At 36.7% G+C, this 15,240-nt stretch overlaps 1 protein-coding gene across 1 annotated transcript in view; it reads right to left on the bottom strand.

The window, feature by feature from the left end:
• The window catches only part of LOC113080975 (transmembrane protein 132E), a 70,452-nt gene that overhangs the window by 12,976 nt on the left and 42,236 nt on the right, over positions 1-15,240 (bottom strand). Inside the window, exons 5-6 of the mRNA XM_026253051.1 lie at positions 6,826-6,969; positions 1,154-1,359 (exon numbers count right to left, since the gene is read on the bottom strand). Of these exons, the coding sequence (XP_026108836.1) occupies positions 1,154-1,359; positions 6,826-6,969 (350 nt within the window). The remainder of the gene's footprint in view (positions 1-1,153; positions 1,360-6,825; positions 6,970-15,240) is intronic.

The raw sequence follows: 15,240 nt of genomic DNA, 5'->3' as shown, positions 1-15,240 counted from the left end.
CAGATTTGGAACTGATCACACTGAGATTGTACGTGTGAACAAAGCCTGGGAGATCTTGGGTCCTGGGAGGAAGCGAAATCAAAGGCACTCAAATTGAGGTCAAATGCAAATGTAATGACATACTTGTGTCGTGTGTGTGTGTCTTGTTTGTATGAAACAGGAAAAAACACTGAAATCATAAGAGCACTGAGAGACTTTGCATACAATGGCGTGCTAACAGGGAACTTCAATTTATATTTAATTAAGTGAGATAATTGCATCCTAGCACACACACACAGATATACATGTGTACACACACACACACACACACACACACACACACACACAGTTAATGAGAATAAATTATTCATACAGTGATATATTCTATTTTTTCTGTTTCCTACATAATTGTTTATACTCACATAAATTCTACATTAGTGCACAATCAAGATAATTATTTTTATTTGTTCTGATATGTTTTTAAATGTTACAATGTTGCTTAGGAGCCAACGTGACAAAGATAAATCTCTACAGCAGAATTTTTAAAGGTTGACTTTTTTTCTATCCTTGCATACATGCGTCACACCACCAGCCCTACATGAAGGCTAGATGTAGATTGACGATTTGCTCCCAAATTGGATTAGCATAACCGAATCAGATCATATTTCCATTTTAAATGGCCCATTTGAATGAATTTAATTAGAGATTTGCATAAAAAAGAAAGACCTCTTTAAGGGAGTCAATAATGATACTAGTGAGTTACCAGAATATTTTCCATCATGATAAATTCTGGAGAGGTTCCTCATGAAAAATGCCTGTGCTGATATTCTGCCGTGCATGGTGTGACAACACGCTGCATCAATTTGTCACAATCACAGTAAATAGGCTTTATGAAAAATGACATTTGGGTCTCATGCGGCATCAGCTCTATAACCACATTGTAACTAGCACAGCCCTTAGTGACCCAGCTTTAAAGCTTTTAACAACTCCACTAATTAAACTATAACACTGTTTTATCACCCTCGTAACCCCGATAAGTATTAAGAAGTCTGAAATAAACAAGCAACAAAATAAAAGAAAACATGCATTAGAAGAGCTATCAGGGAAATCAATATGCATAAATAAAGTACAAGTGCAAGTATTATCGCACACTCAGATCATCGACGTGTCTTACCTGCGGTCGGGTAGGATGGGCACCCTCCAGCCCTTGATGAAGCTCAGTTTGTTGTCTGAGAGCTCCACTTTAAGGGGCAGTTTGGGCACCCAGACTGTGAGCTCTAGAGGGGCACTCAAGTGCTCATAGCTGAAAATGACTCGAGCGTTCATGGAGCCACGCGTCTCTTTTCCATTCACAAACACATAGTCACAGTTCATGGACACCTGTTGAGGAAAGCAAAGAGAGATCTGATTGCTTTCACTGCATTCTCTGGAGAGGCTGCAAAATACAAAAGCTCTTCACAGGGAACTGCAAGTTGATGTCGGTTTGAAGTGGGGCTGTAAACTAAACCTTTTATTTGAATACATTTAGAATTAATCACATATATCAATATTTGCCAAGAAAAGCCCCCCAAATTGATGCTGGCTCCACAACAGACTGCTTACCTAATATTCTACACAGCATTGCTTCACCAAAATGTGGACTTATATGTGGACTGAAAGGGCTTAGAGCCATTTTTCAGCATCTCACGCAATGAGCAACACATTTTTAAGATGCAGTGTTATAAATGTTTTTTGAGATCACTGCATTGCGCTACCTTCAGAACGCATCCTATGTAAATGGCTCCACAATCATTTTATAAATGTGGTTTGCAATGCCAAATAGCCTGTAGCACAGTACGGGCAAGGAGTTAAAAGCAGAATTTTTTTTTTTACCACATGCATCATATATATATATATATTTTTTTTTTTATATAATAGTTGTATTAAATTAACACATTCAATTGAAAGGTGTAGTTTCTTATTTTGCTTTCAAATCAATTGGCACTAGAAAGGGTTAAAGTGTCATTCTGATTTACTCTCAAAAGCATCAAGTAAAATATGACAATAATGCATCGCAAAGTATTTTTAATAGCAAAAGAGTCCTTTTTTACTTAAATCAAGTTTCCTAAAATAACACCCCATAGGAATTGGGTGTGACATTGACCCCCACCCCCCAGGAAGTGCTTGTAATACCAAGTTTTAGACATTGCTCAAATAAGTACAAGCTAGAAAAAGAAGGAATATATAAAGCAGTCTTTAATAATAAATTATTTACTGTAATAGATAGTCAAAGCTTTGCTTTGGGGTACCTTATATGATTTATCCCGGGGTCTTATGAACCTGACACTGTTTATCAGAGAACATAATCTACTTCACATGGAGGTCGGGAGCTGCAGTCTATCCAAGACTAGAGATTCATCATAGTGGGGAATATCAGAGTAATAAAATATGTAGACTTGCTAGACAGCTACCTCTCTTATCCATACCATCAAAATCGAGAATTGATCAGATGAGATGGACCTCTTTCCCCTGTAGCCTTTAGGAGAATCAGCGGGAAAACTCCTACTTGCCCACTTCATTTCTTTTTTAAAGGGACTGCTATTCAGTTGGAAAAAACTATGAATCATACTTCTGAAAAAACTGACATATGAAGAAAGTATAGTGAGGATAACAGCAGTGAGAGGGAGGTACAGAGAGCACTTTTCATGTTCATATGAAACATTTCCTTGGCCTTAACCTAGATGTGAAGAATCAGGTAATCTTGATAGTAAGGTTCTGATAGTTGCAAAATGTCTTTCATTGAGATTTATTAAGATTAGTATTCTTTTCTTTAACTTTCTTTACTTTTATCTTAATTTCTTTTTTTTTTCTTCTTTTTTTTAATGCAAAAATACATTCTCCTATTTTATCTTAATATGTAATATAAAGATCAGAACTGCATAATAGGTCAGCCGGGAAAAATGAACGATTAACTGATTGGTTCTTCCAAGCCAGCACCGTTTTACACGTGTTTTTTTGTTCATTTGAATTTTCTCTCTTTTCCTTTCTTTCCTTCACTTTTAAATAGCTTAAAAGCACCATGTGCATTTTACTTTCACTTTTGAATTAGTACCTGTTTGGCATCAATTGCTTGAATGTAGCAACAAAATACAACATCTAATATCAAAATTGTGGCGGTAACACCGTTATCACCATCAACACCATCTATTGCGGGAAGTACAGAGGGTACTATGTGTTTGTTCAACCACTGGCAGACGGGGGGAATGTTTGAAAAAAAATATTTTTGCAATGTTATTTGGCATTGCTAGAGGAAATTAAACCTTTAAATTTGAGTTTACTCATTACAAAACCTATCAATAGGTGCAGGTGGCAAACAACAAAAGCAGCAGCAGTCTGCAGTGTTAAGCATTTCCTGTCTAGTTCTCAGTGGACTCTACAATTTCTTAAATGTGTTCCTGCTATGCCCCTTCTGTTGGTGTGAGCTCAGTCTTGACCCACTTGCTCCTGGGGTTTCTAATAAACTTGGATGGATAATTTTAAGTCAAAAGCAGTTAAAGACTGTGGGCATCACTAGCCAGCAGGGGACAGCTAAAAGTACTTTTTACGTGCCAGCCGGCAGTCAAGAGTTCCATGGAGTCGCTAATCTGCGCTGGCACAGTGTGTGGCTCCAGAGAAGTGGCAGGGGCGAGGTCAGGATAGTGCCGCCCATTGAGACGCCTCCAGTTCTACACACCCGCCAGCTGTGTTTAATCCAGAAAGCACCCCATGTAACCCTCCACCATCCAAACTGCCGTCACACAGTTAGGCAGATGCACTTTTATCTGTGTTGATGGTATCATGCGAAGGCCAGCTATACATGGTTAAAGACGAACACACTGCCTACAGCTTGAAGCACAAACGGATGATTTCATTTAATATGAGAGCTAGATTTACAAACACAAACAGAATGTTTTCACACTTAAAATACTGGTCTAAATTGGAGAGCTCCAGTCCTGAATGCTTATTGACAAATATTCCAGCTCTGCTAAATTTAGGCAACAGCGTACAAGGGGCCAAACTCTATTGTAGTCACAGTGAAAGGGTGCTGTACTAAAAATTAAATTAGGGATGCACAATATATTGGTACCATATCAGTAAATATTACAGATTTATTGATATTGAATGATATTGGATTTTTTAAATATAGCATGCTTATTTCTCTTAGTTTTATTTGTTTTCATGTACGTAGATTCCATTTATTATTATTATTTATTTTATTTTTTTTCGCTATTAAAGCTCCCGATTTAATTTTAGAAAAATATTAATTTTATAACACTGCTAATTGTTGTATTTGTTGTATTTATGCAAACAAAATGTTAATCAGTTTTTAATACTTTCAAAGTATCGGTTATCATATGTAAAATAAATGATTTTTTTTTTTCATGTAATGAAATTATTTATTTAATTTAATTTAATTAATTTTTTATATTTTTTTATTATCAGCTTACTGTATCTGTATTGACCAGAATTTTAAGACTGGTGCATTCCAGAGTAAAATGTTATTTTGTAACATTTGTATCAAAGCTATTACTATGTGATATATATATATATTTTTTAATTTGGGGAGGAGCACGCGTAGATAATTAACACGGCCAATTCATCATCATTAATCACATCCATCTATCCAATCTATCTAATCAGCGCAAGAGAGAACCCATATAAATAATCAAAGCAGGCCTACCTTCATTATTTCTAGTCTTTCACCATCCCTCCACCACCCCGACTCCTCACCTTCAGAATTCTGAATTGACCAATCAGTATCCAGGACCAGAACTATCAATTTCATAATATTTATGGTTTACAATTAACCTTGGATAGGAGAAAGCACTTTAACATTTAAAAAATAGACTGACATTATCTTTAAAGGCAGAAGATTTGCTATTCCAATACATTTTATGCATTATTCAAGCATTGACTGCACTTGGCTGTACCGGAATCAAAGTATGTGACTCATCTAGTTAAGGCATCTGCTTTCTATACGTGGTTATTCATGTCTAAATTTGTTTGCTGTGTTGGAAATGTGTGCAGTGAGGATTCTGACTAAGCGGTGGAATGGAATGGGAACAGTAGTGTGTTCTCAGCTGTATCAGAACATTAAAAGTAGAGATCAGCTGGGATAGACTGTTTACAGCTTTCTGCTCCCAAACACAAAGCCCCGCAGGGTCTCATCATTCAACACTCACATATTATACATAAAACAATGTAGATGTTCATCACACACACAAACAAACACACACAAATAATTATGTGTGCAACGTTTCAAAAGATACATCTCGCTGGTCATTTGAGTGTTTTATTACCAGTCTCTTTATAGAACCTGCGGCAAACATGATCATAAAAGCCATTTCCATGCGTGTAGCATATAATGCCACTCTCACAGCCATGCATGTAAAAATCTGTTCTCGCCAAGCTGGGTTAGTCCATATTTGACCCAAATTTTTAGAGTGTACCTTTTGAATGAAATAAGCAAAAAAGATGTTACCTGCTCCTGTAACCTTTGCCTTCTGTACGATGCTTTTTTTTTTCTTTTTTCGCCACTGCACAGAGCTTTTTATTGAACTGTCAGGACTCATGTTGTCTCAGCTTGAAGGGCTCATCTCGAATTAGCCTCCAAAGTTCAATGGCCCAGGCGGCCAAGCAAACCCACTCAATAACACCAGAGCTAATGCTCTGCCCAGGCACTGCGGCACACACAGCTATTCTGAATCCTAACACAGATCAACAGCTAATGCCCTCACGGCCCAGCTCAGATGACATATGGATCTCAATCTTGTCGGACAGATGACACTCTGAGGCATATAAACATTTCTCTACATTTTGGATACGGTTTATAGTTGAATTGGATTTCTACTTTTAGATTTGGTCGTGTCATGGAACAGATGGAGAAGATTGCTAAAATTATTGTTTCCTTCAGCAAAAGATGCATTTTTGGGCCTGTATCTATAAGACCTCAGGTGGAACCAACTGCCCTCTTGTGCAAATGCAGAAAAATATATAAATACATTTACAGAAGCTCAGCAGTTGAATTGAGATGGAACTTCATCTAAGAAATGAACATTTAAAGCAGTGGTTCTCAGTATTGTTGATCTGAAGGCCCCACATTGTCCAACACAATTTTAAAATAGGTAAGATATTTATTTATTTTCAAATGTAAACAGTCATAACAAAATATTGTGCTATGAGTTTTGTTATTGTGCAACTTAGTGAAAGCTTTCTTAATTAAAACTCTGATACTATAAATAATAGTTTGAGTGGAAAGGAATAAAAGTTGTCAGTTTTAATGTCTCTAGAGTTCATTTCAACAGGACACTTTGACGATTTGTAGGTATGGTGCTTTTTTGTGTGTTTTGCAGACACATATTTCCAGTGAGTCTGGGTAGCAACCTGCATATAAGTTTAGAATGACTTTGAGGTGAACAAATAACAATTTCCATTTTCCATCTATTTAAATCGAACTGTCCAGCTCTACTTGCAACTAATCCTCAAGATGTGTTATTTCAGTTAATAAAAAGAGCTTTGGTGCACTGCTTTCTAGGAGACTCTTCATTTAAGAGGCATTAAACACAAGTCAAGTGTGTAGCTTCTGATGCTGTTCAGTGGGAAATGCTGTTCTGCAGAGCTCTGAACACTTCTGACGACTTCTGAGACTGAAAAGTCATCGGTCCCTCGAGGGGATCACGAAAGCAGTGGCCACAAGAGGATATATAAACCCTGCTTAAATCAGGTTTTGATGGTCATTTTATAGACTCTTAAGTTGACCATGATTGATTATGAGAAAAGAAGAGGAAGTCCTAGATCGCTAAACCTCTCAACGTGGGTGTGACTTACCTTGACAGTGTCCTCACTGAATGACTTGCACTGCACAGAGGATGACACATCAGTGACCGCTCCATTCAGTTCTATGGAAACCACCTTGACAGGGATGGCCACAGTTCGGCCAGTAAGAACTGCCGTGTTGATAATCTCAGTGTCCTGGATGTAGAAAAAAGAGAGAGGTGGAAATGAAAGAGATCGTGAGTCTGGTTGTTAGTGGACGTTCAACATTCCAAATATTTGAATGTTTAGGTAAGCCCTGGAGTCCGTGTGAGGCAGAACCTGATTTTACCAAGTGAGACATGTTCTGGGACAACATCTTTGTTGACCCTGGAACAACATTGTGATTAACCAATCAGATTTGAAGAACCAGTTTATAGATTTTATAGAAGTTTACGCTTAAAATCACTGTTTGGTGCTTGTACATCAGTGTCATTCATCTATCATTTCCTCTGATTTTAGGGATTACTCATGGTTAAGGTTAGGTTTAGATGTAGGGATATGGTCAAGAACACATTTTTGGAGTAAAATGTTGTTCTAGGGTCAACAAAATATGTTGACCTAGGAACACATCTAACTCAGCAAAATCAGGATGTGCTCAGTGTGAGACCGGTGTAAAGTGTAAAAAGATGATCTACATTAATGGTAAAAGCCAATGAGCTTCCCTCTCTCTCAAAATATCAGAACAATATAAATTCTGGATGACAGGTTTGAGAACTCATTGACACAACTGAAATTTAAAGTGTTCATGTCCAGGAATGTGCAGCTTGATCAAAATGTGGGTCTTTTTGATAATTGCACTGCATGATTTTTGTAAAATAAATGTTTTGTAGAATAAATGTTGTCCACTGTGTACAGAATAGTAAAGGTCTGAATGACTTGGACATTCGTCATATATACAAAAAAATAAAATAAAAACCAAAAATACCCACAGATGACCTTAAATTGGCACAAACAGATGCCACAGCTTGGTACATAAATCAACAATGGTTACAACCAACAATGATCACTTGAGAAAAGGAACAAATTCATCCTGACATCACAAAACAACTCAAGTTACTACTTGTGAGACCATCATCAACAATAACAATGTAGATAAAACAAGCATACAGTCAAACAATGCAACCATAATCATTATTCATGCCCCAGTGCATGCTAGAAAGAGTCCAACAATTGGGTTGATCCACAAAACCAGTTCAAGCTGGTTTGAACTCAGATGCTGTGCTTGGTCAAAAATCTTTTATTTTGTTTTTTTTTTCTTTTTCTTTTCTTTTTTCCCGTGAGGGTCAAGAATAAAAAATATCACTAACTTTTCTTTTATTTTTATTTTCTATTATTGGCCTTTGCAGATCTTTGCTTTAAACTGAAATAGACGTTTGCTTACATACTAATTACAAAGTATAATCTTATTGCAGTAACCTGATTAAGCTAATATAAAAATTTTCTGACATATGTCTGTATTACTTTGTACAGAATTATGTGTCGTAAAACATTTTTGTGCAATGAGACATATTCGTTTTATAAAGTGGACATAAATCAATATACAGACAGGTGAAAGCACCATAACATTGTAATGATCTACATCTTCTTTAATTCATTGCCCTTTTGTGTGCTGTTATCAAGGATATTCACGAGAATTAATGACCTGAATTACTGAAAATTAATTAAAATAAATGGCAAGAGCATTTCTAAGTGAATAGTATTATGAAACAGTAATATTTCAATAGCTGTAAAGCATTTAAATATCTTCTCTGGAAGAAATGCTTTTCCAGGACATGGATCTTAATTAAAAATGGTCAGTCAGAATGCAAAGGAATATTATATTTTGAAAAATGTATTTAGCTTGAAAAAACAAAAACAAAAAAAAAACAATAACAGAGAATGTACATTTTCAAAATAGTAATTTGTGACAAACATAAATGGGATTGAGGTCCTCATTCACTTTGTATAAAACCTCTTGGGCTATGATAGTTGTAGTACTCCACAGTAATGATTTAATTTTAAAATACTCTGTCATAAGCTTAACAATTTAAAAGTTTACCTGTTAGATGACACATGCAAATATATCTATGTGTTCAATTAAATCTCAAAAGCTGCAGCCGGTTAAAAAGAACATTGTCTTCACAATTGTTCTCCAAGAAAAATCAATTCGTTATTTTGGACAGAATTGCTGCAAGGATGTTGCATAACTAACTGTAAATTATTTCCCTTGTGGCCCACAGGAATAAAGCAAAAATTATGCAGCTCTTTCTCCATTCTCGCTCCCTCATGCTTCAATCAAAACAGCATATTTAAGGAGAAACTTTGGACCATGCTTCTTTACTTTTAAACAGGCTTTTAAAACCGTAGAAATAAAAGCATGCATGTATGAATGAGAAAGCCAAAGTCTTATTTGAACTGGTTTTCAATCAACCTAACTTCACCCTTTCCAGTTGTCAGGGTTGAAAATAATGTATTCCACACTAAATGACTTGACTCATCATTTGGAAAAACAAATTCTCTTTTTGTTTTGGAAGACTAAACTGCTTTAAAAGGTGCATCGTATTTGGGGGAACATCTCACAGCAGAATGGGCAAATCTGGTTTACTCCATGAGGATGAGATGCTCTGCAGTACTTATAGCTGTTGGTGGCCAAATAAATTTTTTATTTCGAGCCAACTCTTGTTCAGTGACTTATTGCATTTCAATTCATCAAATGCCTGTGAACCTTTTTCTTTTTTTTTTTTTTTTTTATGTTACTACAAATATTAACACATGGAAATAAAAGTTGTTTTTGAGTTTATATGGAATGATATAAATTGTACTATATGTTAGTTTGCTTATTTTGCTCAAAAGTATACTTATAAGAAACTATTCCTCATTCCACAGGTTATGAGGAAGGTCCTGGAAACATTGAACAATGTTGGTATAGACCGAATTTGCAGCCATAGTAGACTAAAATGCTTTTGGGAGACACATTTTAGGGTGTTTAGGGAGCAAATAACAGAACACAGTGGGTGTGGTGTCAGGCCTCCGAGAGGCTTTTATTTAACAAAAACTAAACATAAACTGCCCAAAAATTGGGAATTATGTGTCCAAAATAAAAGGAGGATTTGATGTCCTTGTTGTGCTGGGGAATTGTGAAGGAAGACAGTGTTCAGAAAGGAGGGGTGCAGGCAAGGGGCGGGGCTTCTTCATAGCAGCTCATCTTTCCTGACCCCCAGTGCTTGAAGGGTTTAACAGTCCCAGCATCCTAGCCCATTTTTCATTTCATTAAAAAAGTATTACAATATTTTGCCTCTTTATTCACTTTTTTTTTTTTTTTTTTTGGACGAGAGAAGTCAACAGATAAAAAGGGTCGTAAATGTTGGACTTGCAAATAACATTTTTGAATTAGGTTGTCTTTAATATCTCCCCACTGAGCAAATGAGTTATTAGCTCAGAATTATCTGATAGCCTTAGCTGAAACTGCATAATCATAATTTTAATTCAAAGTGCATTACTGGCCTGCCTGCCTTGTTTAAATGGAACTCTTCGCACTAAAACATAAATTTCATTACAGGCCTCTGCAGAGGATTTTCACCCTGCAGCTGACCGACTCTACCGTTCTATGCCTGAGATCTCATTTTTATGCAAGTTACACTTTAAAGGTCAACAACATCCAGCCACTGAATTTATTTAATTCATACGATTCATGCTTGGAAAAAGCCTATTGTGCTGGTGTTGCCTACCACTGTCATTACTTCCTCTCCTAGCAAAAACCTAAACAGATGGCCATGGACACACAGGGACTCTCAGCAAAGGAAGCTGATTCAATTCCAATTTTTTTTCAGCAAATAATAACTAAGCACAGAAAAGACTACAGTATTAAGATCAAGAGTCTCTTATCCTTTGCAAAAAAAATAAAAATAAAATAAAAAATGATGCGGTGAAGTATCAGATGAAAATAATGTTGACTTTGTACTTTGATTCAATACATATTACCCAAATACCATGTTATTCTTAAATATAAGAATTTTTTTTTTTTTTTTTTTTTTTTACTATGGTAAACACTGATACGTTAATATATTTACATGGTTCCATGATAATATGTTTCTGATGCTTTTTTTTAGCATCATAGCAATACAGCACACTGCTCTAACACAAGAGATAGGTCAATGTTGCCCTTCATTCTGAATGTGACAGCACTGTGCGAGTGTGTCGTTGGGAATGCAAATGGGAGTGTCATTCTCATGGAAGGCAGTATTTACAATGACAGACAGCGATAGTCCAATGGTCTCACATTATGGTTGAAACTGGCAGCTCAGATGGATATGGACAGCTTTAGTTGTGAAATAACCGCAAGGGAGCTTTTGCAAGCCATTAAACACTTCACACACAGTCGGAGAAGAGTAAACCTGAGCCATATGGAAAAGATACCAAAGATACAGGCTATTTGATATAACACACTGCTGAGGTGACAGACTGCCCTTACCAGGAGATTTTTCGAAGCAATTTACAGTTGTGTGCACTGTACTGTGAATAACCAGCTTGGTATATAGCAGCAAAAGCTTTATGGATTCAAACAAGGATGTATGTTGTTCTCGTCAATTGGCTTGCTATAAAATATGGGCATTTTACTATCAACATGAAATGGAATTTGAAGCTATTTGACTTCTGTGACATAAAACAGGATGTTCTGACTTAAACAGGGTTTTTAAACTGCAGAGTAAAGTAAGACGAAATTCATTTAATCAGAAAAAAAGTGCATTTAAACTTACAAAGTCATATATTTTATATCATATATTGTTTTTGCTTGATATTCTAATGTCATGTAATTTATTCACCCCTACTATAAAGTAAAATGAAAAGGTTACTTTATGATATATATTATATTATATATTTTCAGAATGCCGCAAGCGCACCGCGGGTCATGTGACAAGAACTAACCAATCAGCTTCATCCTTTCCCGTAACAACGTTGAAAGCTCAGCCAAGATGAAGGAACAGCTGATCATAGTTGTATATGGATTGCAATTTTGAAATAAATTTAGTAGCAGAGCTAGCCTACTGCAAGCGATTTTTAGAGCTGCGAATCCATTCATCCTTTGCTGAAATTTCCGCGTCTTCATGGAGAGAGCAGCACGTCATTGTTGCTTACCAAAGACAGACGCCTCAGGGGCGCTTCTGCCCGAGCGCTTTGGAAAGGAGGAGAAAGACGCGCCTAGCGTTTTCCACGCGTTTTTAGGCGAGATATGTGAACGGCCCCTAAGGAGCTCACTCACTCAGCACGAGCTGAAGGCTCGTTGCAAAATGTCTAATGCATTTAACAGACCAGAAATAGAAGTTCCTCCAATAACCAACAGGTCTGGTGTTTGGGTGCACTTTGGATTCCCTGTAAGCTATAATGGTGATGACAGAATGAATGGTAAATAGTAAGGTCTCATATCCGCGGCTATAACGTAAATGTAGTCTACCAATCGCCGCAGTGATGTCTTTTGCCCTGTTGGAATCCGTTGGAAATATCTGTCTAAATGCTGCGGGGATAGTTTGTTGCATGTATGTTTCTCCTTTTTTTTGTCTTTTCCCAGATACTGACACACTAAGGTGATGTCGGCGTAAATGAGTTGATATGTTTCAAGTATTCCCGCTGGTGTTTTTTTTTTTTTTCTATTCCCTGCTGGTGTACCCTATTGTCATGTAGCAGATGCGACTGTTGTTTTTTTATCCACCACTCTCTTGCCATCACCATTATAGCTTACAGGGAATCAAAAGTGCACTCAAACACCAGACCTGTTGGTTATTGGAGGATCTTCTATTTCTGGTCTGTTAAACGCACTGGCCACCGCGTACCGTGCATGAACTGCTCGCTCACTCAGCGCATACTGAGTGAGCGAGCGCCTGACTGAGTAGCCTAACATAAACATATAAGTTGGTGTTTTTTTCTTCTTCGGGGGTGTCAGGGGCATTGCCTGTTACGTCGTTTGGGTTATTGGGCTACCTTGTTGAACGCATATCATTATATATATATATTTTTTTTTTTTTCAAATATAATTAATTAGTTAGACAAAGCATGTACTCAATAAATGATGTCAGAAAAGCGTCAGTACATAATAATCGGTTATGGTCTATTACTGAACCGATATGGCATCGTCCTCGACTGCATCGAGATGCACCGTAGAAATTATACATTTTTTATGCAATGAAAAATTCATTTTTTTGCGATGAACAAATTACCACGAAAGCCTGATGTTTAAAGAGATACGTGATAAAAAGAGATATAAAAATTTTTTAAACCTATTTTTTTATACTGCATACACACACACACACACACACACAGTATTAGTGTTAGGTCAAAAAGTTCAATAAATTGTCTAATATTTTTTTTTTCTTCTGACTACAATTTGTCAGACTTTACAGGATTAAGCAAGTAAAAAAAAAAGTGTCAATATTGCTTAAAAAGGGTCGAGTTAACTTTAAAGTCTTAATCTATCCCTCAGGTTTAAAGCCTGAGGAAAAAAACATAAGGTCATCATGACCTCACGTCCAGAATCGTCCCTCTTTTGTATACCAGCACTATTCCCTTGTCCAAAAGTGTGTATATGTGTGTGCTCATGATACCATCCCTGACTTGAAGGCAGTGTCATATTTTATTTATGATGTACTATTGAAGCAGGAGCAAAAGTGAAGCCCATGTAGGCAACACATCCTCTGTCCCTTGCATGCTTAACGAGGACCGCCTTCACATGCCAAATCTCAGCAATTTCAAGAGAACACGAGGAGCTGATCCTGAATGCGTGTTAAAGGCCTCACTCTCTGGCCAGGTTTGAAAGAGCACTTCATGCTAATAGAGGTTGAGAGAATGGCTTTGTGATCTAAGGGGGATAACTGTGGCCAGACTGAGCCTGTTGGGAAAAATGGCTGAAGTGATGCATAAATCATAGAGTTTCATACTGTATATAGGAGCCAAATGTCTGAGACCACCTCTGAAAATGCTTCTACTGAGAAAAAAAAAGGTTCAATCAGTATATATATATATGTGTGTATGTGTGTGTGTGTGTGTGTGTGTGTGTATATGTTTATGGGGGGGTTCTATTCTATATTTTTACATTAACAATGTAATCAATATTCTATTTATTAAAGCCAAGTATGAATATGAAAAAATGCAACGCTCAAAGTCCCACCTTTTGATTAAAAGAGCCACTCGCTAATCAGTAAAGTCAACATATCACTGCAGCTGCAATTAGAAGTCCTGTTTTCAATAGAAACAGACTGTGCATGCACGCTGCCTGGTCTAGACTAAAAATATAATATAATATAATATAATATAATATAATATAATATAATATAATATAATATAATATAATATAATATAATATAATATAATATAATATAATATAATATAATATAATATACAGGTATATCTCAATAAATGAAAAATGTTCATTTATTTCAGTAATTCAACTCAAATTGTGAAACTCATATGTTAAATATATTCAATGCACACTGAAGTAGTTTAAGTCTTTGGATCTTTTATTTGTGATGATTTTGGCTCCCATTTAACAAAGACCCACCAATTCACTCTCTCAACAGATTAGAATATGGTGACATCAACTCAAAGCACCTGCAAAGTTTTCCTGAGCCTTCAAAATGTTCTCTAAGTTTGGTTCACTAGATTACACAATCATGGGGAAGACTGCTGATCTGACAGTTGTCCAGAAGACAATAATTGACACCCTTCACAAGGAGGGTAAGCCACAAACATTCATTGCCAAAGAAGATGGTTGTTCACAGAGTGCTGTATCCGAGCATGTTAACAGAAAGTTGATTTGAAGGAAAATGTATGGAAGAAAAAGATACACAACCAACTGAGAAAAAAGCAGCCTTATGAGGATTGTCAAGCAAAATCGATTCAAGAATTTAAGTGAATTTCACAAGGAATGGACTGAGGCTGGGGTCAAGGCATCAAGAGCACCACACACAGACAGACTTGTGAAGGAATTTGATGAACCACAGACAACGTCAGACGCGTCTTACCTGGGCTAAGGAGAAGAAGAACTGAACTGTTGCCCAGTGGTCCAGAGTCCTCTTTTCAGATAAGAGGAAGTTTTGTATTTCATTTGGAAACCAAGGTCGTAGAGTCTGGAGGAAGGGTGGAGAAGCTCATAGCCCAAGCTGCTTGAAGTCCAGTGTTAAGTTTCCATCAGTCTGTGATGATTTGGGGTGCAATGTCATCTGCTGGTGTTGGTCTATTGTGTTTTTTGAAAGCCAAAGTTACTGCACCCATTTACCAAGAAATGTTGGAGCACTTCATGCTTCCTTCTGCCGACCAGCTTTTTGAAGATGCTGATTTCATTTTCCAGCAGGATTTGGCACCTGCGCACACTGCCAAAAGCACCAAAAGTTGGTTAAATGACCATGGTGTTGGTGTGCTTCACTGAACCTATATGGGGTATTGTCAAGAAGAAAATGA

Source organism: Carassius auratus, chromosome 5 (genome assembly GCF_003368295.1).
Source record: "Carassius auratus strain Wakin chromosome 5, ASM336829v1, whole genome shotgun sequence".
In the NCBI taxonomy this organism is placed as follows: Eukaryota; Metazoa; Chordata; class Actinopteri; order Cypriniformes; family Cyprinidae; genus Carassius; species Carassius auratus.
Note: the sequence above shows the minus strand (reverse complement) of the source record. Positions and strands in the feature narration are given on the sequence as shown.